General features: G+C 64.3%; 1 protein-coding gene and 1 long non-coding RNA gene across 2 annotated transcripts; both read right to left on the bottom strand.

Moving 5' to 3' along the window:
• Positions 1-1,542: 1,542 nt before the first annotated feature.
• On the bottom strand, positions 1,543-3,525 carry LOC111774179 (uncharacterized). Its single transcript, XR_002808986.2, has 2 exons — positions 3,378-3,525; positions 1,543-2,729 (listed from the first exon to the last, which is right to left on the bottom strand). It is a non-coding gene; the product is annotated as an uncharacterized lncRNA (long non-coding RNA).
• Positions 3,526-5,481: 1,956 nt separating this feature from the next.
• Positions 5,482-27,806, bottom strand: MAP2K2 (mitogen-activated protein kinase kinase 2). The gene is made up of 11 exons (XM_023644426.2): positions 27,490-27,806; positions 23,544-23,754; positions 18,480-18,626; positions 14,188-14,265; positions 13,885-13,936; positions 13,644-13,768; positions 12,881-13,094; positions 10,975-11,039; positions 9,688-9,749; positions 8,607-8,652; positions 5,482-6,935 (listed from the first exon to the last, which is right to left on the bottom strand). The coding sequence occupies exons 1-11, from the start codon at positions 27,579-27,581 to the stop codon at positions 6,825-6,827; spliced, it is 1,203 nt and encodes a 400-aa protein (XP_023500194.1). The 5' UTR covers positions 27,582-27,806; the 3' UTR covers positions 5,482-6,824.
• Positions 27,807-27,882: the final 76 nt, after the last annotated feature.

The following is a 27,882-nucleotide window of genomic DNA, read 5'->3' on the forward strand; positions in this document are numbered from 1 at the left end:
AAGAGAGGAGGGGAGGGGGAGAAGGAGGAGGGGCTGGGGGAGGGGAGGGGAGAGGAGGGGAGGGGCTGGGGGAGGGAAGAGAGGAGGGGAGGGGGAGAAGGAGGAGGGGCTGGGGGAGGGGAGGGAAAGGAGGGCTTGGGAGGGCTTCCTCCTTTCGCAGGTGGCCCCCCCCGCCCCCGCACCTGTGCCGGCGGCCCGCCCACCTTGGGCGGGGAGCCCCCGGGCCTGGGCGGAGGAGGAGTCACACAGGATCCGACTCCTGTCACCTCGGAGCCACTTCCTGCTCTTTAATGTGGGGTGAAGACAGGAGACAGCGCCCCTCGGGCTTGACGCATCCCTCCCCGCCTGGCCCGCGGGAGGAGGGGCTTCCCCCCCCCCCAGCTCCCTCCAGCCCCCCAGCCTGGGACCCCGGGCCTCGTCCTTGCTCACGCACCTCCCTGCTGGAGGGGGGTAGGGCTGAGCAGCCCGGCGAGACCCCCACCCCTCTGCGGACCCCGGACCCCAGGAATCCGGATCCCAGTCGCCCCGCCCCCTCCTCCAGCCCAACCCCGTGTGGTCCTCGGGGAGACCAGGGGCTCGTCTCTCCGTGCGCGCCCTGCCCGCTTGCACATCGTCTTGGGCAGATGTCCACTGGGACCCTCGGCCCGCTTTCTAATGGGGCGCTGGTCCTTGGGCTGCTGAGTGCTAAGGGCTCTGTTTATCTCTGCATATTCCGGGCGCTAGACGCGTCCCCAGACAGAACCTCAACTGCGCTCTCCCACCCCGTGGGCTGTCTTCACTCTCTCCATGGTGCCCTTTGACGCCCCCGTTTTTAATTGAGATCAAGCTTTCTCCGTCCCCACAACATCCAAGGTCACCAAGAGGAAGGAGATGGGTGCCAGGGCCGGGGGGGACGGCCGTGACCTGTGGGGGAGCTCGCTGCTGAGCGTGGGGGATGTCGGGCCACAAGGAAGAGTTATGGGGGCTCAGAGAAAGAGGGGAGCCCCTCCCCAAGGAGAGGTGACTTCTGCGCAGGGCGGAGGGAACAGAGGAGGAACGGTGTGGGGATGGACGGCGGTGTCTGGGGCCCCGGGGACAGGTGGGCCTGGTCTTCTGGGAGGATGGGGGGACACGGGGATAGTTTCTCAGGGGCTTCCACACCAGGCACAGCTCTCAGCTGGTGCGCAGTGACCCGGGACTCCTGGATAAGGGTATTCGTGGAATGATGGTTCTAGATAGTTCTAGAAAGTTCTGGATGGTTCTAGTTTGGCGTTGAAGCTGCTCAGGATACTGGGGGCGACGGCTTCGGCCTTGGTTCTCAGGTGGCATGGCAGAAACACCAGGCCTCAAGCGCCATGGGCCACGCTGAGGGGCCCCGCACCCCTTCAGTGTCCCCGTCCAGCGATCCCACAGCTCAGGGGCCCCCTCTTCCTGCTTGGAGGGAGAAGGGGCCTCTCAGCTGGGTGGGCCCGGTGGTGGTGAACCCACCACCAGCTGGCATCGTCCTCTGAGAGCGGGTGACAGCCAGGCGCCTGATGCTGGAGAGAAAGGGGCAGACGGGCCTGCCAGCAGCTGACTTTTTTATTAAGGTCAAATCCACCCCTTAAAACATTTCAAGGGTACAATTTAGGGCTTTTCAGTGCATTCACATAGTTGTGCAACCATCACCTTGATCTTGTTCCAGAACATTCCATCACCCTAAAAAGAAGCCCTGTCCCCATGAGCAGTCCCTCCCCAGCCCCTGGCCCCCACGAGCCCGCTCTCTGTCTGTGGATCGGCCTGTTCTGGATGTTTCATGTCAATGGGGTCACACGCCGTGTGTCCTTCTGTGTCTGCTTCTCTCTCTGAGCGTCGCGTGTTCAGGTCCGTCCACGTGTGGCCATGTCAGGGCCTCGCTCCTCTTCACGGCTGCGTCGTGTCCCAGTGTGTGGAGGGACACGTGTGTGTGTCCATCATCTGGTGATGGACGTTTGGGTTGTGTCCACTTTTTAGCTCTCGTGACTCGTGCTGCCGTGGACATTCAGGAGTAAGCGTCCGTGTGGACACGTGTCTTCATTTCTCCCGCGTGGACACAGGGCTGAAGTGCCAGGTCCGAAGGTCGCTCCCTGTTTAACTCCTCTGAGGGTGACCAGCTGACTTGCAGGGGGTTTACCAGGGGCGGGAACCGTGCTGAGTGTGACGGGGCTCAGGGCACCCCAGAAGCAGCGTCCTGAGGGCCACCCGGTCCTGCGCCCACGGCCGACGGGCGTGGCAATGCTGATGCGCTCCTGTCCGGCTGGGAGGCCCCTCGCTCACCCCCCTCCCAAGCCCCAGAAATCGAAGGGTCCCCCGGATACAGCGGGGCCTCCTGACCCCTCCTGCGCCGAGGCCCCCTCCCCGCCCGCCCCGAGTGGTCACCGCTCTGCTGGACGCTTGCTAAGGCCTTTGACCCCCGACCCCTAGTGCATACCCCCAACCAGGCCAGTCTCTCCAGGGGTCCCCGTGATGCAGTTTCACCGCCAGCCTTTGCTCAGGCCGGTTCCCCGGCTCCGGGATGCCCTCCGCGCCCCCAGGGCTCTGGGTCACTGTCCTTCGTCCTTCGCAGGTGGTCCTCGGCCGGACGTCGTCTCCCGGGGTCTGCCCCGCGCTGGCTCTGGGGCGCGGTGAGCTCTCTCGGGCACCGTGGCCGGCTCTGGGGCCACTGAAGCCATGGGGGGGCTGCTCCTCCATCCTCCAGGACCCCCACGGGGCCTGCATGGGAGCCCAGCGCCCTGTGGACCGCAGACACTGACCGAGGTGGAGGCCGGGCTGCAGTGTCCACCCCGGGGGAGGTCGGCGTCTCTCGACTGGCCTCCTGTCGCCTTGGGCACCCTCCCCGGGGCTCTGCGCCCGATGCGCACACGGGAGGTCCCGCTGCCCCGGGTGGCTGTGGGTGATGCTCACCGGAGGCCGGGTTCCCCAGTGCGGCTCTGGGCCCGCGCCCTCTGTCCCCTGGGAAGCCGGGGCAGAAACCCGAACCTCGGCCTCATTGGGGCTGGTGGGGCCCAGGCCTCGCCCTCCCCCCTCCCTGAGCCACCCGCCCTGCTGTTGCCACGGAGACGGCAGGACAGGCCGGTCCTCCACCCACCTGGCCCGGGGACCTGGCCCCGTGCGCACCTGGTCATCAGAGCCCGGGGCGGGGTGGGGCCGGCCCCCCGCAGGTTTCGTTTTGAGCGCCGCCCCTTCCCTTTCTCCCCCCTCCCCTCCCCCAGACCCCCGAGTTCTGGGAAACTCGCCCTCTGCTTCCTCTGAACTCGCTTAACCCGGCCGTAGAGGCCGCCGAGAGGGGGGCCAAGTTCCGCCTCCCAGGCCTGAGGCTTCCTGCCTGGCACACACCTCCGCCCCCCGCGGCCTCGGTGGAGCAGTACGCTTCTCCCTACCTTCCAGAAGGTTCTGGGCCCACATCCCCCTGCCACACCGTCCTAGGCTCTGGAAACAGGAAATCCGGTGGCTTCAGGGTCTCACCTCTGCTATGGGGAGACGGTGGCCTCCTACCCCGTCAATTCAGGGAGGAGTTTGGGCCAAATCAGGCACTGATGACATCACCTCGGGGAGGGTCACTCCCTGGGGGGCCGTCCTGGGCGCTGTGGGGGGGCCGAGCAGCATCCCTGGCCCCACCCACTCGATGCCAGGAGCACCCCCAGTGTGACAGCCACAGACGTCCCCAGACGTGGCCCAGTGTCCCTGAGTTGAGGGGCAGAATGGCCCCCATAGAGACCAAAGTGATCGCAGGGAGGGGACAGAGCACAGGGGTCAGACCCGCACTGACCGCCCGGCAGCCACCGGCCACTCAGGGCACCGAGCGCTCGAGACGCGGTCGGTCCGAACTGAGAAGGGCTGTGAGGGCAAAACATACGGTGTCACGGAGACTTTTTACCAAAACAAAAGGATGTCGAGGGCCACCCTGCCCTTTCTCATGCTGATAGCGAGGGGAAATGGTGCTGTTTTGGCTCTCGGGCCACTTTTCCTTCCATCTCTCCCCGCCTCCACACCCCACTCCTGAGGAGGGGACGGGCCGGCTGATGTGCCAGGAGAACCCCTCAGGGGGAAGGGGCAGGGGTCGCCGAGCCCCAGCCGCAGACAGCGGACACTTGGACGGACCCCCAGCAGAGGACCGCGGCCGCGGCAGGAGCCAGGCGACTCCGAGGGCCTCCCGCCGGGCTGTCGGCTGAGCTGCTCCGGGCTCCGGGCACCAGCGGCAGCGAGAGGACCAGGCGGGACCCGGGGACAGCGCACGCGGTCACCTAAAGTGCTGTTTGTTACGATGAAAGATTGAGCTGAAAAAAAAACTCGCGCTGACGAGTCGCTGGATGTTTTCTTCTAATCCGAGCACAAAACAGAGTGAGGGGCCGGCCCGGGGGCGAGCGGTTAAGTTCACACGTTCTGCTTCAGAGGCCCAGGGTTTGCGGGTTCCGATCCTGGGTGCGGACATGGCACCACTTGGCAAGCCATGCTGTGGTAGGCGTCCCACATACAAAGTAGAGGAAGATGGGCACGGATGTGAGCTCAGGGCCAGTCTTCCTCAGCAAAAAGAGGAGGATTGGCAGCAGATGTTAGCTCAGGGCTAATCTTCCTCAAAAAAAAAAAAAAAAAAGAAAAGAAAAAGTAAAAAGAGTGAAAAGAACACTGACAAGGGGCACCCAGCGCGCCAGATTCTGCAGCTCCCATCCGCTTCCTGCTTGACTTCTTTGTTTGGGACAAAGAGGTCAGATGGGGGGGCGCCGGGGGGGGGTCACGGGGGTGACACGTGTCCACAGGTGGCCCCGAACAGCCACGAGAAACCTGGACCCCGCTGTCCAGGCCCCTCGGTCTCAGAACCAAGGAGCCCCTGGCTGGCCCCCACGTGTCATGAGACCCCAAACCCACGGCTGTGCGGGTTTCACAGAGGAGGCTGCCCCGTACAACGGGGACCCTATGAGCACGTCGCTGGTCTCGGAGCAGTGCCCCCAGGCCTGTGTGTGGTCAGCTTTGGCCCGATGGTCGGGAGCAGCCAGGCCTGGACCGCCGTGAACCGTGGAGGGTCGGGGGCTGGATTACAGGCTCCAGGTGTGGGGTGTCCACAGGAACGGGGGCAGGAGGAAGGGGACACCTGGCAACGGGCTGTGAGAACAGTCCAGAATGCAGACAGCGGCCTGTGCTGGGCTGACCTCCCCACCGGCTGCTCCTGGGGGCGCCCCGTTTCCGAGCCGCCTCCCCACCCCCACCCTGGCGGCCGCACCCCGCCCATCCAGAATTCTCCCGCTCCCCTAGGACCCGGTCGTCGTGGTCTTTTAGCCCTCGCAACGGCAGCCAGCGCTGCTAAGAGGGGTCAGCCTGGCCCTGAGCGGTGACGCGCTCAGGACGGGCCCGAAGACGCGGCCCCCCTGACCACCAGCACCAGGCCCCGTGGACCAGGGCGAGGAGCACGGTTCACACCTGAGACCTGCCTCCCCCTGAGGATGCTCCCGAGGGAGCCGGGGACCCACAGAGCGACACCTGCGCCACTTTTAGTTATCCTTTTTATTCTTTGCTGAATCAGGTGAGGCTTTGGGGGCAAACTCTGAAGTGGCAGAAACCCGGACAGCCGGTTGAAGGAGCCGCCACCTTGTCTCCTCTGTGTCCACAAAAAAAAAACACAGGAGACGAGAAGGGTCTCCCTAAGAAGAGAAGGATCCCGCAGTTCCTACAGGGCCACAAGCCTCCTCTGAAACCCAGGGCCGGCTCGGCCCGACCAGGTTCCGGCCGTGCCTCCCGCGCGGGGGGATCCCGTCGCCGGCAACTCGTCACAAACCGGCATCAGCGGGTTTCTAGCCTTCAGAAGCACCGGGAGTGGCTCCCAGCTCCGACATCTTCAGGGCCTGGCGGAGGAGTGGCCCTGCCCTCTGCCACTTCCTACTGCCGGTGGCCCAGGGGCGGCCCTCGCCGTCTGCGGCGGCACAGCCCAGAAGGCAGGGAGGCCGGGCCTGGCTGGCCACCCCAGTGGACGCGGCCACCAGGACAGTGTCTCTCCTGCCGGCTCATTTCTGAGGGGCTGTGGCTGAACGGTCCAGCCCGAAAGAGACGCAGCCGGGGGTCCCGTGTGCCTTGCCAGGCGCGCGCAGAAGTGACAGAGCCGCCTGCCCCCGCCCGTGGGCCTGCAGGCGGGGGACCCGGCCTTATCTGGGGATCTGCTGGGTGACAACCGCACCGGCAGCCTGGAAACCATCACTTCCTTCCCGCCGGGCGAGCGTCAGCGTGGCGGCCGCTGTGGAGTCAGGCTCTGCCCAGGGGCTCTGGGCAGGACCAGAAGGTTCCTCGGGGGCACAGGGCCCGCTCCGCCTGGACAGGCCGGCTCGCCGCATGACAAGAGGCCGGTGTGGCCGGGCAGGGAGAGGACCCCATGACAGCTCTGCTGGGGAGCCCCCGAGGGGCAGATGGCGGGCGAGGGGGTGACACAGACGCGGGGCAGTAGCAGTTTCCTCCCCTGGGGAAAGGCGCCAGCGTCTGGGGGTCCCTCTCGTGGCCCTACCTGGCGCGGGTAGCGCCCCCCGGCGGGACCGGAGCTGACGCCCAAGAGTGAATGGGACAAGGAGTACGATGCTCCGTTTGCTTTTCTTTCCCCGATTTGTTGGTTTTCTTAAACCTAAGTGAGCAGGTTCTGAGAAGACAAGGCGAGCGGCATCCCGCGTCCCGGGGACCAGAGGCCACCCTGGCCGGTGGCTGTGGCACGTGGGGAGGAAGTTGGAGGCCGGCGGCTGGAGCGTCGCCCCGGAGGGTGGGCGGGCGGGAGCGGGAGGCGGCCGGTCCTGGCGAGAAGGGCGGGCGCGGACGGGGCAGGGGACGTGTCCCCGGCGGACGGAGCCCAGCGGTCACACGGCCGTGCGCGTGGGCGTGCTGGGCTGGTTCAGCCGCAGCGTCTTACACAGCCAGCCGGCAAAATCCACTTCTTCCACCTCCGACCGCTTGATGAAGGCGTGGTTCTGGAAGGGAGGAGGCCGTGAGCTGCCACCGCGGGGCCCGCCGGACCCAGAGGTGACCCCCCGAGAGAAGAGGCCACGGCCCCGGAGGACGCCCTCAGGACGGGCAGGGACCAGACCCAAAGGCACCATGACATGGGGGCCGGGTCACTCCCTGGGGGCCGTCCTGGGCGGTGTGGGGGGTCGAGCAGCATCCCTGGCCCCACCCACTCGATGCCAGGAGACCCCCAGTGTGACAGCCACAGACGTCCCCAGCCATGGCCAGTGCCCCCTGGGGCAGAGCTGCCTTGGGTGGGGACGTCGGATCTGAAGGACAGGACTCTCTGTGATGACCACTCCCCTAGGTGTCCCGTCTGGTGGCGGCCACGGGCCACACGAGCTCCTGGGCCCCGAAACTCGGCTCTGGTGGCTGAAGGACAGAACTGTGCATTCCAGGTCATTTTAAGGAACTCGGCCGCATGTGGCCGGCTGTCCCCATAGGACGGTGACAGCAGAGCGCTAGGTGGTCCTGGGAAGGGCCGGGAGGCGGCTCTCGTCTTCCTGGAGGAGGAGCAGTGACAAAGCCAGCCAAGCAGCCGGTGGCTCTCCTCAGGACGAGACCCGGCGGGTCCCCTGCACCGTGTGGCCGTGGGAGCTGGGGCCGTGCAGCGGTTTCTCCACCCCGTATATGTGCACATTTTACAAGAAACACGTATTTTCTACGTCACCCATTCTCTTAACCCGCGTTTCTGGAAAACCTCTATGTCAGACACAACGAGGAGTTTCCAGAAAGTCAGGCAGAGCCCTGCGCACACGGCGCTCCAGGCTTGGCTTTCTATCCCGAGCACGGCAAGTGGTGGCACAACTGGGACAATCGCCACAAGCAACAGAGGGAGGTGGGGTGGGACAGGGTGCTGGGGCCTTCTGGGAGGAGGCGCCAGAGTGGAGACCTGCAGACGGGGAGCAGGAGCATCCTGTGCAAAGGCCCTGAGGTGGAGCGTGGCAGGGAGGCGGGCTGGAGGACGGGGAGGATGGGGGGCGGGCGGAGGCGGCCAGGCAGCGGGGTCTGGTCCTCGGGCGGGCTACCAGGACCCACTGAGGGGCACCGCTCGATTGTTTACAATGCCGCCATCCACCAGGGATCAGAGTCCCCTTTGCTCACGTTCGGACACCTGAGACGGTGACATCCTCCGATTGAAGCTGGCCCTGCTTTCTTCCAGGGTCACATAAACAACGGGCTTCCTAGGAGGGCGCTGGAATGTCGCCGATGGTGGACATAACACGGGGGCGCCGTGACGGCCTGCTAGAGGCCAGGGGTCAGCCCCACTTCGTGGCCGGTCCCCATCCATGCCAGGGAAGGCGAGTTTGTGTGACCGCCCTGGTTTGAGGATGCTGAATGCTGTGGGTTTAGAGAAAGGCCAGCAGCCCGCGGCCCCCCGACAAGCCCGAGGCGGGAGTGGCTGGAAGCTCACAGCTTGGTGGCCCAAGAGACACAGCCCGACCCCCCGCACGGAGCTCGGGGACGTCGCGGCTCTGGATCCTTCCCCGAGCGGGCCAGGGAGAGCCAGTTCTCCACGCCCCACGCTCTGGACAGCAGGGTCGGCTCGGGCCTGGCGGGGTCCCCTCTCCCGAGGAGGAGGGGGCGGCTGGGTGGCACCTGCGCCCCGTGACCCCCGAACCCGCGACGTCACTCACCATGAGCATCTTCAGATCCGCTCGCTCGGCTGGGTTCTTAATGAGGCTGCGGTTCCACGGGGCGGCGCCGGGGGAGACAAGACCGGGCGGTTAGTCGTAGCTGGGGGACTGGCGTCCGAGCTGTGACCCGGCAGCCTGTGCCAGCCTGTGCCCGGGGATGCAGCGAGGCGCAGGACCCATCCCACTGTCCCCCGCCACCTGGCACCCGTGGTGTCAGGGCAGGACGCCCCCGGGTGGGGGAAGGGCAAGGCTCTGTGACCCGGACACCAGGGAAAGGGAAAGAAGGTGGGAAAACCCCTGGCTGCCGCTCGGTCAGAGGCCCGGCAGCCACTGCAGCTACATTTCTAATAAAAACCCCAAGTTCGGGAGTCCAAATGTCAAAGTGGAACTTTTTCCTTCAAAAAAGCAGAACTGCCTAAAGGCAGCTGCCTGAAGCAGCCTGGGGCCGAGCGCCAGCTCTCCACACGTCACGAAACCTCCTGCATGAGTATAAAAACGTTCACACGACCAGCAACTGGATTCGCAACATATTGTGCTGGCCAGAGGTCGTGCAAAGGGCCGGTGGCGCCTTCACCACAAAGAGCACATTTGCTGCTGTGAGTCAGGCAGCCCCTGGGGCGGCAGCATCTGCTTGTCCTGACATGCAGGGTGGCCCCAAAGGCAAGTAGGGCAGCCTGGTCCCTCCTTCTCGGTCCACAGCCCGCCCACCCTTGTCCCTGTCCGCAGGCCACTTCCCAGAGCATGCTCGAAGGCTTGGAGCCTGGGGGGCTGAAGGCCAAGAGATTAGGACGTGGGGGTGCCTGCCAGCTGAAGGCAAGGCGGGAGCAATGTGGTTTCCAGAGCCCAAGACCCTGGTTCACCAGGGCTGGGGCGAGCTGGGGGCGGCAGCCAGGCCTGTAGCTCAGCAGCCTGGGAGAGGGAACCTGGGTGTCCGGTGAGCCCCGGGATCCGCCAGCCACTGCCCGCTGCCTGGCCTGGGAGGACGGTGGGGTGTGGGCGGCCATCCCTGAGGCGGGCGGGGCCTGTGCCGGTTGGCACCTGCCGTGGCCCGCCCGAGCCCGTTGAAGGCCTGGCACCTTACCATTTATTTACAAACTCCTGGAAGTCCTGCGTGAAGGCGCCGTGGGGCAGCTTGGGAGGAGGCTGTGGGAGAGAACAGATGGGGGGGTCAGGCGCTCAGAGTGGCTCCAGAACCACGGAGGGGATGGCACCTTCCAGGGACCCTCAGGATGCGCCTCCCCGCTCCGCACAGCAGCCTCCCGCAGGCCCCGCCGCCCCTCCCGGCTGGCTCGGACTCTTCCGGGCCTTGCTTTCGAAAGCTCTCGTTTGGGAAGGAGGGAAGGAGGGCAGGGCCACCCTCACCTTACAGACAAGGGTGGTCACCCTGTCATGCTACCCACCTCGGTGGGCCCCGGGGAAGGAGCAGTGGGCCTGGACCACACAGAGGGCAGCCAGCTCCAGGTCTTGGCCCGAATGCTGAGGACCCCAAGGGGCTGGCCCGGCACATGTCCCGGGGTGGGGACAGGCCCATCAGGGATGGCGGGGGGAAGAGACTGTCCCAGTGACACCCACAGTGCCTACCCCTCCTCCACTCTCTGTGTCCCCAAGTCCTGGGCCCACCTTCCAGCTCAGGGCTGGGAGGGCCGGTGGCCTCTGGAGGACTGCTGGGCCAGGCGCTGCTGGAGGTGCAGGGAGAGCTGTCACCAGAGCCACGGCGCCCTGCTCTGACCCACTCACCTCAACACCCAGCCCTGGGCCGCACTTCTCCTGGACTCTGAAGGGCCGCGGAAAACATCCGGCAGCCCCCAGAAGGCCCAGGGAGCGGGCAGGTGTGCCGAGGGCAGGCGGGCTGTGGGGTCAGGCCGCGAAGGGGCAGCTTCCCTCTTTATGCCTCAGTTTACTAGTCTGTTCACGGGGAACATTTGCACCACCCGCTCACGGCCGGCCCGCAGGCCTCCGCGCCTCCTCTCCAGGGGCGCCCGGGCCTGCACCTTCCCAGGGGGGCGGGATCATTTACGGCTCCCTGTGCCAGGGCTCCAAGATGCTCTGGGTGTCCGAGCTCCAGGGAGGGCCAGGCTCCCAGCCCAGCACCCGGCCACAGGCCTCGGAGCGGCCACCGTGGGAATTCTGGGCTCAGTTTTGCACAAACAACAAGACGTCCCTTGGGGAGCACGGATCTGGGTTGTGGAGGGAGGACAGTCACCTATGGGTATGGCTGACACCCTCCTAGTGACACGGACACCCCTCTCCCTCCCCATCGAGACCCACGTCTACGTGTGGCATTCTCTCCTTCTCAGCGCCGTATCCTGGCAGGAACGGCCTAGTTCCGTCGCTGTGAAGACGTGCCGAGGGGGCTGCGCATACACACCTCATTCACAATATAGTCCAGCAATTCGAAGATGGCCATGGCCGGCCGGCTGTCCATCCCGTGACCTGCCCGGGGGGAGAGAGACAGCGGTGAGGCAGGCAGGTGGCCCCGCGCCCACCGGCTTCTGGGTCGTGTGGACGTGGCCGGCGCCCTCCTCCCCACACCGCCTGAGCTGGGGGCCCCCGCTAGCCGGGCGGCCATGCTCCCGCACCGCCTTCCTGGGATGGTCACTGCTTTCTGAGCCTCTGGCGAATTAAAACAAAACAACACGCCACAATGCACAGGGGCGCTTTTGGAGAAGTCACACATTCAGCCCCGTGCTGCGGCCAGGCCGGGCCCAGGCCACCACCCCTGCTTTCTGGCACGCAGGTGGGCGTGGGGGAGCTGACCGAGAGCAAGGACGGCAGTGTGACCTTGCACGGACACGGCAGCAGGCCCCACATGCCGCTGAGCGCGGGCGGGCGGCCGGGGGCGGCTGACCCCTGTCCTAGACCCAGCTGGCCAGGTCCGGGTTTGGCAGCTGGACTTTCGCCTTCTGTCCTCTGTCCTCAAATGGGCACGTGGGCCGGGGCAGGTGCTGGCGGGCCGAGGCGGGCGGGCACAGCCCAGCGGTCCTCCCCACAAGGAAGGGGTCACGGTGGGACGCCCACTGTGCCATCTGGGAGCTTGGAGGGGCGGAGTGGGGACCTCAGGACACAGATTGGGGGTAGGGGGCTCCCTCCTGGAGAAAAGCAAGACCCCCTAGCACTCTGAGTGTGGCAGCAGAAAAGGGGAGGGTCTGGGCTTGAAAAAACTGGTAAAATCACCAGCTGGCAACCCAAGCGTCCGTCAGCGGTGAACGGACACATAGCGTGTCCACCCACACACTGGACTATTACGTGGCCGTGAAGAGGAGCGAGGCCCTGACACAGCTGCACGTGGACGGACCTGCACACACAACGCTGAGAGAGAGAAGCAGACACAGAAGGACACACAGCGTGTGATCCCACGGACGTGAAACGTCCAGAACAGGGAGATCCACAGACAGAGAGAGGGCTCGTGGGGGCCAGGCGTTGGGGGGGTGACTGCTGATGGGGAGTGGACTTCTTTTTGGGGTGATGGAATGTTCTGGAACTATATTGTGGTGATGGTTGCAGAACCTTGTGAAGATACCCAAATCCACTGAATCGTACGCCTTAAATAAGTGAATCCTACGGTGTCAGTTCCATCTCAATAAAGCTGTCACCAAACAGAGACCAACTACAGTACACGGAATGTTCCTTTGGACTCCCGTTTAACTCAACTCTTTTCCCGTCCTTTAAAGACACACACACACAGAGCCCTACGTGCTGCTTCCTAGTTAGGCCACCTCAGCTGTGACCTGCCCCCTTGCCACCCCCGGAACTGGCTGACATGGTGGCCTGACGCCCACTGGCACTCGGGACCCAACCTCCCCGGCGGCCGCCCTAGGAACCGAGAGCCGTCTCCGGCGCCCCGAGCCTCCTGTCCCCCACGCCAAGCCATGGGTCGGGGCTGGATCCGACCAGCCACCCAGGGGATGTCCAAGTCAAGTCCCGTCTGGGGCTCCCCGAAAGGCAGCATGTGGGCGGGGGGAGGAGGGTGCTCGTGGGGCCACCCTTCCCGCTCTTCTGTCTGTCTGAACAGCTTTGCAGAAAATGTTGGAAAAACCCAGCAGCCGTGGGCTTGGCTGGGGAGCCGCCTTGTGGAGCCGCCAGCTGGCGCCGACAGGTGCAGCTGCCCGGCCGCAACAGCTTTGGGGCGCTGCTTCCAGCATTGTCCCCAGAAGCCTCAGGACCGGCCGAGGACGGCTAACCACAGTGGGCACGGCCCCGGGGTACGGGTGGGGCCGAGGGCCCGCATGCCCGTGGCCACCACCGCTCTCACCAGAGTCTGGATGTGTGCATACCACTGATGGCGCGTCCGGGGGGCCTGGGCCGCGGCGAGGTGCTGGGGGGCTCGTCTTCCGCCCCGTCAACCACGGGCCGGCCGAAGATGGCCTCGAGCTCCTTGGCGTCGGGCGGCGGGATGGGGTACCTGCCGACGGACAGCTCCACCAGGGACAGGCCCATGCTCCAGATGTCCGACTGCACGGAGTAGTGCGTGCCCTGCAGGCGCTCGGGCTGTCGGGCGACACAGAGAACGGCGACGCCTGGAGGGCACGGCTGGTGGCTGGGACCCCGAGCGCACCAGGACCAGGGGGCGTCGGACTCCCTGATGCTCCCCCTGCAGCCCCGCCACCCCCGAGAGACCCCCAACGGAAAGGAAGCAGTGCCGCCTCCCTGGCCCGCCTTGGGATGGAGAAGCCACTAGCTGGCGCCCACAGCGGCCCCATAAAGACGCGCCATCTGCTGTCCTCCACAACAGCCCCCAGACTGGCTTCTCAGTCTGCTGTGAGGACCCTCGCACGTCTCCTGAGATACTCGAGGGCTCAGGGTTAACTGACGGCTGCCCCCATCCCCCGACTTGTGCTGCCAGTGGAGGGAACCGGCAGACCTTTCCAGAACAAGAACCCGAGTGAGGGGGGACAGTGACCAGGATCGCGATGGGAGGGAGAAATGCAGCGGGGACAGAGCACGTGCGCCGGGACACGCAGGCTCTTGGAAAATGGGGAAGAGCTGACGGGCTGAAGGCCCGGAGCGTGACGTCCAAACGGCCCTGGAAGGACTTACGGACATGTACGAGCGAGTCCCCACGAAGGAGTTGGCCATGGAGTCGATGAGCTGCCCGCTCACCCCGAAATCGCACAGCTTGATCTCCCCTCTGGAGTTGACCAGGATGTTGGACGGCTTCACGTCTGGAGCAGAGTTGGCGGGTGAGGGGTCGCTCGCAGCCCGCCCGCCGCCCTGCCCCGCCCCACCCGGGAAGGTGTCCGTCCGTCCGTCCGTCCGTCCATCCGTCCGTCCGTCTCACCTCGGTGCATGATCTGGTGCTTCTCCCGGAGATACGCCAGGCCCCGGAGCACCTGCGGGGAGCCACGGGGGCGGGTCAGCAGGGCAGCACGGGGGGGGGGCCTCCTCTCCGGACAGGCCCACGGGCACGACCTGAGTGGCCCCCGCATCTGGGACAAGCTCAGGGACCTGCTTCCGGGGCGAGTGTGCAGAGCAGTGAAGCCACGGCCATGAGGTCCCGTGCTGGGGGCTCAGGCACCTGCCCCCCGCAGGCTCCTGTGAGCGCCCAGGGCTGCGGAGGCCGGGGGGCGGGCCGCACACTTACCGCGATGCTGACCTTCCCCAGAATCTCCTCGGGGATTCTCTTGGCTTCTTTCAACACCTGGTCCAGAGAGCCGCCGTCCTGGGGGTGGCACAGGAGAGAGCAGGCCGCTCTGAGCCATCGGCCAGCCGGGCCGCCACGGTGGCAGGACATGGGCACCCCCATCCCCGGGCGCTGCAGCTCCACCCCCTCCCCCCCAGGAGACGGCCGAGCGCAGGCCTCCTTTGGCGCCTCCGCCTCTGGGCCTCAGGGTGCGCCCCACAAGGGGGAGGAGAGGGGTGCCGGGCGCTCTGCAGGCGGCCCGGCCTTCCTGGGACCAGGGCCCGTGGTTGGTGGTGACTCAGCTTCGAGGTGGCCACGGCAGCAGCCGGCGGGGAGAGCCACGGAGGCAAGGGCCGCGTGGCTGCCAGGCCTGCAACCGGAGTGGTTGTGAGGACACCCAAGCCAGACCTGCCAGCATCTGCGGCCAGGGTCCCCTCCCAGCGGGCGCTGCAGCCCGAGTCGGGGTGGAGGGGAGTGACACCTGGAAGTGGTGCAGGAGAGGCCGAGCCCACTGCCCCTCCTCTCCACGACCTGGCCCCGCCAGGAAGGGGCTCCAGGATGAAGTGACAGCTCCGCCCTCTCCCTCAGCTTGTCACTGGCTCCACACTGCTGTGCACTGAGCGTCCGACAAAGGACCTGACATGGGTCACCCCAGTCGATCCCTCCACCCCGGGTGGGGCCCCAAATCCACTGATAATGAGGAGACGACAGAAATCAAGCATCTCGTGCAAGGTCGCCCGACAGCAAACCTGGAGACCAAAGCCCAGCGTGTCACCGGTTCCAGCCCAAGGTGCCTCTGAGGGGCGGGGCTCTGAGGACACGGCTGGGTCCTGACCACTGGCCAGAGCCTGCCGTGCTCGCCCTGCACGCCCCCGAGGGGACAATGGCCAGGCACGCAGGGGATGAAGTTGGGGCCAGAACCTGAAGTCACGGATGGGCAGCCCAGAGCCGGGTTCCCTCCGCTGTGCGACTCTAGGCCTGGTCTCCTGTCCTGGCACCCGCCCTACCCGTGCTCGGGAGAAAGGCCGAGTGGAGTTCTAGAAAACTCAACTCAGTCTGAACTTTCGCATGACTCTCGACCAGCTCCACGCTGCGGGCGCAGAGGGTGGGTGTGGCCGAGGCACCCATGGCCGGCGCTCTGGTGAGCCTGGTCTGGCCAGGGTGCCCGCCCGGGCCCGCTCTGCCCACAGGGCCAGACAGGAATGCCTTTTCGTTTTCTGTTTTATCAATCAACCTTAAAAGAATTTAAGTTAAAAAAAAAAACCTGCTTTTTAATTGTGATCCCTGCTCCCCAACGCAGCCCCTTTCATTCTTGACTTCTCACGGGGCTGGGTACATGTGTGCCGAGTGAGAATGTTCTGGAGAACACCTGAGAGAGGCCACGGCGGCCCGCAGCACGGGGACAGGACCACGCTCTCACGGCAGGGTGCCCCCACCTGGCATGGCGACGGGGGCCCAGTCATCTCTGAGGGGCTGTCTGGGGTTGGGCAGCATCCCTGGCCCCACCCACCTCATGTCAGGAGCCCCCCCAGTGTGACACCCACCAATGTCCCCAGACATGGCCAGTGTCCCCCGGGGGCAGGACCACCCGCAGGTGAGACCCTGGTCCACAGCCAGGAGAGTGAAGTGAGCCACTCGCTCGGGTCACGTGGACAGGATGTGGCGCAGGAGACAGCGCACGTAGGTCTCTCTGACCCCGAACCTCACTCTTCAAGCGTGACTAGACACTTTCATTTCGTGTGCGCTTCTGTGTTCCTGAAGCCATACTTTGTAAAGCAGGTGGTGGGTGAGCACGTTTTTCTTATCGAACTTCAAATGCAGGTAAACAGCACTCTGACGCCCCGGGAGTCCACTCGCCTCCCTGAAGTGTGACTTATATTCTTCCAGACGCTTCTGTGCATTGGCTCACCCATGCGCAGAGGGAACACAGCGCTTGAGTCACACACACAGGCGGGCTCGCGCCCGCCTCTCCCTCCCGGGTCCCCTCGTCCGCCCACACGCTGACTTCGCTTCTCCTCCGCAAGGTGGCCTGGTGTCACCCCCACTGCACATGTCGTGTTGTTCGCTGTCACAGGACAACGGGGTGCACAGGTCAGCAGCTGGGTCCCAGCCACCCGGCCCGAAGACGCCCACCGTCCGCTGCGGCCATGCCCGGGGCGCTCCCGGGAGCGGGTTTGGGCCTCCGGGGCCGCGCCAGCCCTGCAGTTTCTGGGTCCCGGGCGCCAGTCCTGCTGCGGGCGGGGGAACCTCCCGTGCTGACTGGGGCTGCCCGTCACCAACGACGTCTTGTCTCCGACGCTGGAGCTGGAATCTCCCAACTGGAAACAGGAGCCGACTTGCACGGGAACCCACGGACGAGGCCTGGTCCTCACCAGGGAGGCCGACCAGGCGTGTCATGATGGCGACGGGAAGGGAAGCGAAGCTCACGCGACACACGGGGAAACGGCGGAGCGACGGCGGGTCCTCACCCGGTGTTCGGCATGCCCGGGCCCGGGAGGCAGGCCTCTGATCCCAAGCTGAGGCCCGACTCCAGGGCGCCATTGCCACCGCCCTGGGCCCCCAGGGCATACGAAGCAGCGCGTGAAGGAGGCAGAGACACCCTCAAACACAGGAGCCCCCCATGCCCGAGGGCCGCCTCCCGCTCCGTCGATTTACTGTCACTTTGTTCTCCGCGTGCCTTCCTCACCCAGGGTGCCCCCTCCTGGAGGCGCACCCCAAACCTGCACATCGTGCCTCCAAGGCTGTGCACGGGAACCCGGCCCCTCCCGACGGCGTCTCCTCGCCCGCGTGTCGCAGCCGCGCTGACCCTCCTCGCACGCGCCTCACCAAACCGACCCAACCAGGAAGCCCCGAAGGGCCAGCACAAGAAACAGGAGGGATCACCAGCGCCTCCCCGGCTCCCGGTGGTCCCTCTGGGGGCTGCGGGGGCGGACGCCTCCTGTCGAAACCGAGGCTCCACCATCACCGAGAATGGAAGGGGAGGTGTGGGGATGGCCCCCATTTTTGGCAAGAGAACTACTACGATGTTCAATGTTCGGGGGGGAACAGGTGGGGGGGCCTGAGAATGCTGGAGGGGAGGGAGAGAAAAGGAGGCAGGGTGAAGAGGGAAGAGGATGGGAGGAAGGATGAAGGGGTGGGGGGAGGAAGAGGTGGGAAAGGAGGAGGGGGAGAGGAAAGAGGAGGGGAGGGGAGAGGGAGGAGGGGGGGAGAGGGAGGAGGGGGGAGGAGGGGGAGGGGGGAGGGGCAGCTACAGCACAGAGGTGGCTCCCTCAGACTACCAAGTGACTTCGTGCCCTTTTGTGCCCCTTGATGCCCCGTCTGCACGGTGCCTCTGCCAAGTGGGTGGGCAGACATGGTCTCCCTCCCCCAGGTGAGGAGGGGGCTCCAGGCGGGGAGCACCCCCTTGGCACTCCCTCTGAAGCTGTTTCGCCACCTGCCCGCCCGCTCACAATGCCTCCTCGAGGCCGCCCGGCGCTTGCTCAAATGCGCTTCCTGCCTTCGTTACAAAACCGTCGGAGGGGACGGCGCGTTGGGAAGGCGTAACCGAAGGCGCGCGGCCTCCAGCCCCGCCGCATCCTGGTTTTGCAAGGGCCCCGGTGGGCCTGAGCCGGACACTGGGCGGCAGGCAGCGTCATCCGTGACCGGCGCACTTGGCAGAGGGTCGGCAGCGTTTCCTCCCCCGGCCCTCAGCTCTGACCACTTCTGCTTTCAGACACCCCATCCCACCCATTTCTGAGCTTCAAGACCAGCATTTCCTAACAAGGAGACACATCAGAAGCAACCGTGGCGGTTTAAAAAAAGACGGGTGCCACCCTCCACCCCGGGGCCTGATTCCACAGCTCTGAGCCGCTGCGTGCCGGGCCCGGCTTGCAAGAGGCTCCCCGGACCGCCACTTTCTCCTGGGCAAACGCTTAACCACGTGGACCTGGCCCAGCCATCACACTGGAGGACTCGTCCATGACCATCCGCGTCTGGGCAGAAGGTAGGGCAAAAGCCAGAGCCGGCTCTCTACACGCCGACAGGGAAGGAGTTCCGGCACGCGTCAGGTGGAAAGGCAAGGTGGGAAGACGGTGTTGGTGTTTAAGAAACAGAGGCGCCACGTGCACACATGCTGATGTGGGCACCGACCGCCCCCAAAAGACCCCCTTGGAGGTGGCTGTGCTGGGGCCTCCGAGGATGGCCTGGAGGGACACAGGCAGGGCGGGCTCCTCTCGCCGGGCACCCTCGGCCCTGTCCCGCCCGCCTGTGCTCACCATGTGCTCCATGCAGATGCTGATCTCGCCGTCGCTGTAGAAGGCCCCGTAGAAGCCGACGATGTAGGGCGAGTTGCACTCGTGAAGTACCTGCAGCTCGCGGATGATCTGGTTCCGGATGGCCGGCTTGATCTCCAGGTGGATCAGCTGCAAAGGAAGGCGAAGCGGGTCAAGACCAGCCGGCAGAGGGGCGCTGGCGGAGGGGGGCCCGGGGCGTCTGCCCGGAGGTGCTGTGACAGCGAAGGCCAGCCTACAGTGCGCTCCAGGTGCGCATCCACCTAAGAACCGAAAACACACGGCCACGCACCAGCTTGCACACGTGTGTTCACGGCAACACGACTCACACCAGCCAAAAGGTGGAGGCAACCAAGTGTCCTCAGTGGCAAATGGACACACACAGCGGGGTCCAGCCACACGCTGGAATATTACATGGCCATGAAGAGGAGCAAGGCCCTGACATGGCTGCACGTGGACGGACCTGCACACACGACGCTCACGGAGAGAAGCAGACACAGAAGGACACACGGCGTGTGACCCCATGGACGGGAAACGTCCAGAACAGGCCGATCCACAGACAGAGCACAGGCTCGTGGGGGCCAGGGGCTGGGGAGGGGCTGAGGGTGATGCTGATGGGGACGGGGCTTCTATTTGGGGCGACAGAATGTTCTAAAATTGATGGTGGCAACGGCCGCACAGCGCTGTGACCACACTACAACCAGTGAACGCTATACTCTCAAAGGATAAATTGTACGGTACGTGAATTACATCTCAATAAACCTGTTAAAAAAAAATCGCTGGAGCAAACATGTCTCACCCAGCTCCAGGCGGCTCTGTGAAGAGCAGCTTTCTTCCCACCCAATCACAGAAAGATCCAGCCTCTCCCAGGAGCCGGTGCGATGCCCCCCAAGGGGCGAGTGCTTCCCCTGCGCCCTCTCGGGCAGGGTGGGTTTCCCCGCAGCCCCTCCCGCCCCCAGGCCAGAGACAAGGCAGAGCGGCTCTGGTCGCCATCGCCATCGTGGGGGCCCAGCTCCCCTTCCGTGAGTTCAAGTCGGCAGAGGGGACGTCACCAAACTCCCCACGGCGTTTCGAAAGCTGAGAAAGCAAAGGATGGTCTGGAGAGAGGCAGAAAAGACAGCCGACGAGATGCCAGGAGCGACGCCCGACTGCAGACCCCCAGCGAGCCAAGAAAGAGCTGGGGCCATCGGGCCACAGCCCGGCCACTTGGAATCCTGGACACCCCGGCCATCGCGATACGACAAGAACAGGGTGACTTCCGCCCCTTGTCAGAGACACAGAGCCAGACCACAGGCATCTAAAAACGATGCCATCAATTCAACAGACTTTTGCATAGACTTGACCGCACATGGGGCCGGTGACAGGAGAAAGAGACGACAAAGACGCCCCGCTCGGAGGAGACGCCACCCGGGCAAGAGAGGCCGGTGGAGCTGTCTCGGTACAGTGGAGGTGCCCCCGGCAGAGGAACCCCAGGAAGCTGATGGGGGCTCAGGTGACACGGGGGCCGGCCTCGGAGGACGGGCAGGAGCCAGCCAAATGGACCAAGGGCCGCCTGTTCGAAGGCACCAAGGCATGAAGGGGGGAGTGCCGGGGTCGAGGGGCACAGGGCACGTGTGGGGCGTGCCAGCTGCTCACAGCCCCAGCCGATGACCCTCACGACCTTGAGAACTGCGGAAGGTTCCAGCAGCAAGTTCTCCAGGCAAAGCTCCAGGCCTCTAGCTGAAGGTTCTCCACCCAGGTCAGCTGCAGACGCCAGGACACGGCACTCCTTTAGGACAGCGGGGTCACCCCAGACGCCAGGATGCTCTTCCCACCCGCGGGACTGCATCCATGGGGTGACACCCAAAATGCACACACAGATCCGCTTTGAAGGGGCGAGAAGCTGGGCGTGAAGGTGAAGCCGTGCGGAGGGCGGGAGGTCCGCTCAGAAAGCCGAGAAAGGACGGGTGTGGCGAGGCTGACGAAGGGCAGAGAGGGGGACAGAGGCCAACGCTGGCCAACGGAAACGCAACACGGGCCGTGCACTGAATTTTAAATCCTCTAGCCGCCGAGTTAATAGAGTCAAAAGAAATAGGTGAAACGGATTTTTCACATATTTTATCAAAAAATTGCCATTCCGACGTGATCCACGTAAAAATGTTAATGAGGTTTTTTCCACGTGGAGCCCTTGAAACCTGGAGCTTTCCCACGTGGACGGTGGCCTCGGTTGGGAGCCACCGCGTTTCAGAGGCTCCTGTCGTGGACGGCGCAGCGCCCGAGCAAGAACCTCAAGGGAGCCACAGAGGAACGAGGAGCGGAGGAGCGAGACCCCGCTTGGCTCTAGAGAAGCAGAGGAGGGTGGGCAGAGCTGGGGGGAAAGATGGCAGCTGGTGCTATTATGTGGCTTTGGGCAGGTCACAGAACCTCCTTTCTTTTTTTTTTTGGAGGAAGACTAGCTCTGAGCTAACTGCTGCCAATCCTCCTCTTTTTGCTGAGGAAGACTGGCCCTGAGCTCACATCCGTGTCCACCTTCCTCTGCTTTGTATGCGGGACGCCTATGACCGCATGGCATGCCAAGCGGTGCCAGGTCTGCACCCGGGATCCGAACCGGCGAACCCCGGGCCGCCGAAGCGGAACACGCGCGCTTAACCGCTGTGCCGCCGGGCGGCCCCAGAATGTCCTTTCTGGAAGCAAGCAGGCGCAGCTGAACGCAAGGCGGAGAAACGTTCCCTTGCCATGGGGACAGGGAAGGCGAGGGAGGGGAGCCCCGTCAGTGTAACCAACAGGCTGAACTCTTCGCGGATTTCCCCCGGCCCTGGCAAGGCCAAGTTCGGTTCCTGGGCCCCTCAGAGGGATGCAGGAGGAGCCAGAGCACTAGGCCTGAGTCGAGAAAGCGTCTCTGAACAAGCACGAGTGTCTAAGTCAAGACCGGTTTCCTCAGCTCCTAGGTAGCTGGGCTCGTCACCTTCCTGGTGTGTCACTCTGGCTAGGACAATCCTCTGCCAATCCAAGGGGCCGGAGGGATGCTGGCACCAAAGGACGCTGGCCGCACCGCGGGATCCCCATGGCCTTCCAGAAGCGCCCAGCCCAGTCCAGCCCGGATGGTGGGGGAAGGACTGAGGCCACTGACTCCTGGACCAGTTTGTTACTTCAAAACTGAGTCTGCCCTCAGCTTTATCCGGCAGACCAGGCTCCCGGGTGAACCGGCATTCCAGAGGGACCGCAAGGAGCCCGTGACCCCCCAGGCTGGCCGAGGGCCCCGGGCCCCCGGGGAGTGACAGTCCCGAGCCACACGACGGCCAGGGAGCCGGCCTTGTCCTTCAGTGCGTTCACCAAATGGACATGGGCGCCTGGTTTCAACACTGTGGCAACCACAGGAGGTGACGATCAACAGGGAACAAAATCTGAGGTCCTCCGCCCTGCGTTCTTTTGCACCTGTTATTTTTAACTCCTCATTTTGAAAGAATTATTGAAGCACGGGAAGTTGTAAAAACAACAGAGAGGGTCCCCGTGTACCCTTCACCCAGCGTCCCCCGATGGTGACATCTATGACAGAAGGACAGTACCAAACCAGGAAACTGACTGGGGACGGCGTGGCCCACTGGATGGCGGGACTCATCTGGCCTCTCTGGTTTTTTCTTTTGAGGAAGATTAGCCCTGAGCTAACATCTGCTACCAATCCTCCTCTTTTTTGCTGAGGAAGACTGGCCCTGAGCTCACATCCGTGCCCATCTTCCTCTACTTTATATGTGGGACGCCTGCCACAGCATGGCTTGCCAAGCGGTGCCATGTCCGCACCCAGGATCTGAACCGGCGAACCCCGGGCCGCCGAAGCAAACGCATGCACTTAGTCGCTGCGCCACCGGGCCGGCCCCTGGCCTCTGCAGTTTTAAACTCCTCACTGCGGCTTCCCAGGGTGTCACAAAGCCGTGGGTGAACTCCAGGCGGCTCTGGTTGGGCAGAGGCTGCCTGGGGGGAGATTTTGGGGGTGGGCGGCGCTCCAGCAGCAGGAGACACAGCAGCAGGCAGTGCTGGATCCCGACAGAAACCAAGCCTGTGCTCAGGAGCCAAAGGCGGGCCCCGCCCGGGCACGGGGTGGGCAGGTGTCCAAGAACACAATTTGGGAACTAGAGGGGGGATGGGCTTCTAGAAAGAGGCGGCTTTTGATGTCTCAAAGAACACGCCTGCATGTGCAAAACAACCTGTCCACACGAAGGCCCCCGTCAGCGTGTTTAGGAGCCACTGTCCCCAAATGGTCGCATCCTTCCCTTCTAACCCCCTGTGTCTCCCAGGGACGGTTCCCGCACGCTGAGCGCGAGGCTGCCTTGTGGCGGGGGAGCCCAGAAGAGAGAGGCTCAGCGCCAGGGGCTGCTCCAAGGGTGGGGTGATGGTGATTTCCTGCGCCCACTTGGCTAGGCCACGGCGCCCAAGGGCTGGGTCCCATACCCGTCTAGAGGTCACTATGAAGGTATTTTTCAGATGTGATTTAATATGGGAATCATCAGACTTTGAGAAAAGGAGGTGACCCTCCGTGAGTGGGTGGGCCTCGACTAATCAGGTGACGGCCTCAAGAGAAAAGACGGCAGCGCCCTGAACGAAGAGGGAATTCTGCCTCCTGACTGGCTTGGACTCAACCTGCAACCTCAGCTCTTCCCTGGCCTCCGGCCCCCAGCCCGCCCTGCAGACTTTCACCCTCGCGATTGTGTGAGCTGATTCCTTAAAATCTCCCTCTCTCTTCACACGCACACACGCCCCAGTGGTTCTGTCTTCCTGGAGAACTCTGACTAGTACACGTAGTTTGGTTGCCCCATCGCCAAGGGACCGCCCCCCCCCGACGTGACCATGGCGGCAGAGCCCGTCTCGGGCCCGCGGAGCTTACCCCGGTTGTGGAGTCAGTGTGATGCCCGTGCTATGGGGACCCGATCTGCCTCCTTTCTTCCAGAAAACTCCACCCGCCGCCTTTCTTGAGCCAGTCCACGAGCAGGACGTTTCTGGGAATGTGGCCCTCCCCCACCACCACGGACCCCTCGCAGGGGACAGATGCCCGCCCGCCCACCCGCCGCCGCTCACCTTCCTGGCCATGATGAGGCCCGAAGGCCTGTGCTGGACTTTGGTGACCACCCCGCCGTTGCCGGCTCCCAGCTCGGAGAGCCTCTCAAAGTCATCGTCCTTGAGCTCCCCGACCTTGGCCTTCTGGGTGAGGAAGGCTTCCAGCCGCTTCTTCTGCTGCTCGTCGAGCTCGAGCTCCTCGAGCTTCTTCTGCAGGTCCACCAGGTTCGCTCTGCAGAGACCCAAGGGCAAAGGGTGAGCGGCGGGGCCGCGAGCCGCGGAGACGACCCAATGGCAGCCCGGGGCGCCGGGTGGCTGCTGTGTGCCAGCCCCGGGCTGGCGGCGGGCAGGACGCAGGGAGCGATCGGACCTGACTCCGCGCTCCAGGGGCCCGCGACCCAGCAGGAGAGCGAGACCACCCACAGACGCATGGCTGACCCAAAGCCAAGGCCGCCCCCTCCCTGCACACAAAGGTCAGGAGGGACCTTGCACCCAGAGGACCAGCTCTGCTCTCAGACCCAGGATCCTTCCCGAGACAAGGGCTCCAGACCCCGTCGGGAGGAGACGAGGGAACTGGGGAGACAAGACGGGGGGTCGGGCGAGGGAAGGCCCAGGCCAGGAAGCAGGAGCAGACTTGTTCTGAGTGGCTTCAGGGCACAGAACGAGAACCGATGGGCAGACGACGGAGGTGGCAGCATCAGTGACTTCAATTTACAGGGACAGCACACAGGCACCGGAGGGGGAGAAGGAGAGGCGCGGAATTTCAACACTGCAGACAATTCCAGAGCATTCCCGGCCAGGTGCACGCTCCCATATCCGGGGCATCACGGCACGTTCGACATTCATCCGCACGCACATTCCTGCACGCGGCATTTAAAGACCAACCACGTATATAGCACTTTATTGGGTGATTCCAGGAATCTTCAAAGGAAATTTTGACAATAAGCCATTTTCACTAATGCCTTGACTTTGAACCACATCCTGGAGCAGGGAGCAGCTCCCTGGGGTAGGCAGGCCGACCCCAGCTCAGTGCACACGAGAACTAACCCAGCGTAAGCCACGTGTGCAATTCAGAATCTCTCAGCCGCGTCAAAAACACACATATCAGGTGAAACTAATTTTAATGTATTTGATCTAACCCATCGAAAATATAATTTGCAACAGGTAATCGATATAAACAAATTAATGAATACCCATTTTTACCTGTTTTCATTTTAGGTCTTTGAAACCCGGGCCGCATCTTATACGACCAGCAGCTCCCCAGAATTTGGACAAGACACACTTCAAGTGCTGGCTGCGGACGGGGGGGGGGCTGGTGGAGCAGACAGCGTGTGCAGCTAAGGAGAGTGTCTGAGGGAGAATGGGCGCCCTCGGGTGGTCCTCAGCCACCAACTCCTGAGGGGGTTTAGGGTGAGGGACTCAAGCAGGGGATGAAGCCGGGAGCTGGGGGTTCTCTCGGGGACCTTCGAATGCCCAAGTTCAGCCACAACTCACCTCCAACTTAAAGAGGTGACAGCAAAGGGCGCACAGGCGGGGGGGGGGGGGGGGGGCCGGCGAGATGACGGTCACCGGGCGATGCCAGTGAGCTAGTATTGCAAAGAGGTGGCTGGAAGGCAGGGAGCTGGTGCCACTCCCAGAGCTTTGCAAACACCACCATCTCGTTGAAGTCTCTCGACCGTCCCGGGGGGTGGGCGCTTGTACCCCAGCCCACGCAGGAGGGAACAGCTCAGAGTGGCTGAGTAACTTGCCGGAGGGTCACAATGCACGCCTGGACTCCAACCTGGGTCCTTGTCGACTGCAAAGCCTGTGCTCAGTGAATGCCTGGTAAACAAAGACCCAACAAAGAAGAAAGGAGGAGGACCCTGACGGACGCCAGAGGGAAAGCAGAAGAATGAACGGATGGGCCCAGGGTCCTGCCCCGTGGGCCTGACGAGGTGGCCTTTGAGGCCAGACTCTGCAAGGTCTGCAGCCCTGCCCTGATGACATCTAAGATGCAACCTGGGGTCAGCTGATTAATCCATTTCAAATTTAATGGCAACTCAACTGTGGTTATAAAAAAAAAACCCTGGAATTCCAACGGCTGGCTTCCTCTGCTGGGGGAATTCTGGAAGGGATGGAAATCAGAAACCACATCAAAGACAGAGCAGAGCAGATGAGGAAAGAACTCTCCCGTAGGAGGGTGAGCAGTGGATTTGTGGAAAGGAGAAAACGTCCCTGCGTGGAGCTGTGCGCGCGGAGACGGAGAAAGATGCCAGCTCGCGCACACACCGCCAAGATCCTCATCCTTCATCCGGGCTAAGGCCACACTGCCAGACAGGACCATTCGCCGGTCACACCTGGTTCTCGCGAGGTCACAGCACAAGCACAGCCAGCGACCCCGGCCAGGGGCCTCTGGGACCGGCTCGCTCTGGTCAACATGGAGAACAGAGCGGGGCGGTCACAGGGACTTCTGGGGCCGCGGCGTCACCCTGGAGAGACCTCACACAGTGCGATGCCACCATCCCACAGCCCACCACCCCGTGGTCCTTTCTCCGACCCCTCCCCCAAGTCCGGAACCGCCTGCACCTCCCCAGCCGCCCCAGAGGCTCTGCTAATCCGTTCGAGTCAGAGTCCGTGCTTATCTGCTCTCAGGGGTCCCAGCAGGTCCCCCACTCCCACATCTCCCCACCCCCCCCCCTCCAAACCCGCCTCACTCCCGGCTTCCCCAGCCTCCTCATCTCTCTCTCCTCTTCCGGGGGGGGGGCCCTCCCCCACTAGCAGGATCTTCTCCTTGTCCTTTCACTCCCTCAGGTTCCCCCCATTAACCCCTTCAGGGATCCCTCTGATCCCACCCCTTCCCCTTTTCCTCGTCTTCTACAGACCTCCTCGTCCCATCCTCACTCCCGGGGCCCCTCCTCGTCCCATCCTCACGCCCAGGCACCCTCCTCGCCCCATCCTCACGCCCAGGCACCCTCCTCGCCCCATCCTCACTCTCAGGGACCCCCCTCACCCTGTCCTCTCCCCACAGGGGTTCCCCTGCTCCAAGACCTCTCAACCTGTCCGCACCACTCAGATACACTCCTCCCCATCAGGATCCTGCACTCTGACCTCACTACTCAGGGACGCCCCCCCTTACTCCGATTCCACTGCCTGGGACCCCCCACCCATCCTCTCCCATCAGGAATTCCCCCCATCACCCTGGATTCACGACTCAGGGACCCTCCTAGCTCTGATCTCTCTACTTAGGGGTCCCACACCCCATCTTTTCCCCGCAGGGAACCCCCCTTGCCCTGATTCACTACTCAGAGGCCCCTTAGCCGGTCCTCTCCCCACAAGAACCCGCCCTCAACCTGATTCCACCACTCGGGGACCCCCTCCCCTCATCCTCGCCACTCAGGGACCCCTCTGTCCATCTTCTGCCGAGGACCCCCCTCCCTTCCTCTTTGGGCCCCCTCCCCCTGACCTCACTAGTCAGGGACCACCCACTGCATCCTTTCCACTCGGCGATCCTCTCCCCCTCCACTGCTATGGGCTCCCTCTTCCTGTCTTCTACTCGAAGGACCTCCTACCTGTCCTTTCCTCTCAGGGACCCTCCCACCACCTCCTCACTCCGGGACCTCCCCTCCCCTTGTCCTTTCCTCTCGGGGGACCCCCTCCCCTTCCCTCTCCACTCAGGGCCCCCTCTCCCAGTACCCTCCCTTGGGGGGCCGGCCCCTCCCTCTGAGATCCCCCGTCTCCGGGTTCCCAATCCCCTGCCCAGGACCCCCTCCCCGTTCCCATCGCCTTCCCGTCTCCTCCCTGGGCCCCTCGTCCTCATCCCCATCCCATTCCCTCCTCGGGACCCTCGTCCTCATTCCTTCCCCGGGACCCCGTCCCCATCCCCTCCCCGTCCTATGTCCGGGACCCCCGTCCCCATCCCCTTCCAAGCCCCTCCCCGGGGACCCCCCGTCCCGTGCCCGCCCCGGCCGCGCGACCCGCCGGCACTCACTCGGAGGCGCCCTCGCTGGTGGGGGACGGGCCCTCGGCGATGGCGGGGTTGATGGTGAGCGCCGGCAGCACCGGCTTCCTCCGGGCCAGCATCGGGGCTCCGCGGCCGGCGGGGCGCCTCAGCCGGGGCCCATAGGGGGCGGGCCGGGAGCGGGCGGCGCCGACGCGAGCCCGGGGCTGCGGCCGCGGCCTAGGCGGCGCCGGGCGGGGAGCGCGGGCGGGCGGGGTCGGGCGGCCGGGGCGCCGGGCTGAGGCCGAGGAGACGCCGCCGCCGGGGCCGAGCGAGGCTGACGCTGCAGCCGGAGCCAGGGAGGCCGAGGGAGGGGCGGGGCGCGGCGAGATCGCGGGCCGGCCTCTCGCGAGAGCCAGTGCCGGCCGCCGCGCCGGGCCCCGC

The sequence above is a fragment of the Equus caballus genome, chromosome 7, assembly GCF_041296265.1.
Source record: "Equus caballus isolate H_3958 breed thoroughbred chromosome 7, TB-T2T, whole genome shotgun sequence".
In the NCBI taxonomy this organism is placed as follows: domain Eukaryota; kingdom Metazoa; phylum Chordata; class Mammalia; order Perissodactyla; family Equidae; genus Equus; species Equus caballus.

Bases quoted from the DNA above. Each gene is read 5' to 3' on its own strand.
- MAP2K2 (XM_023644426.2), bottom strand. From the start codon at position 27,581: ATGCTGGCCCGGAGGAAGCCGGTGCTGCCGGCGCTCACCATCAACCCC. The intron at 9,750-10,974 runs GTGTGTATGCGC...TCTCTCCCACAG, and splicing joins TGGACTATATTGTGAATGAG to CCTCCTCCCAAGCTGCCCCA. The intron at 6,936-8,606 runs GTGAGTGACGTC...CCTCCCTTCCAG, and splicing joins CGGATCTGAAGATGCTCATG to AACCACGCCTTCATCAAGCG.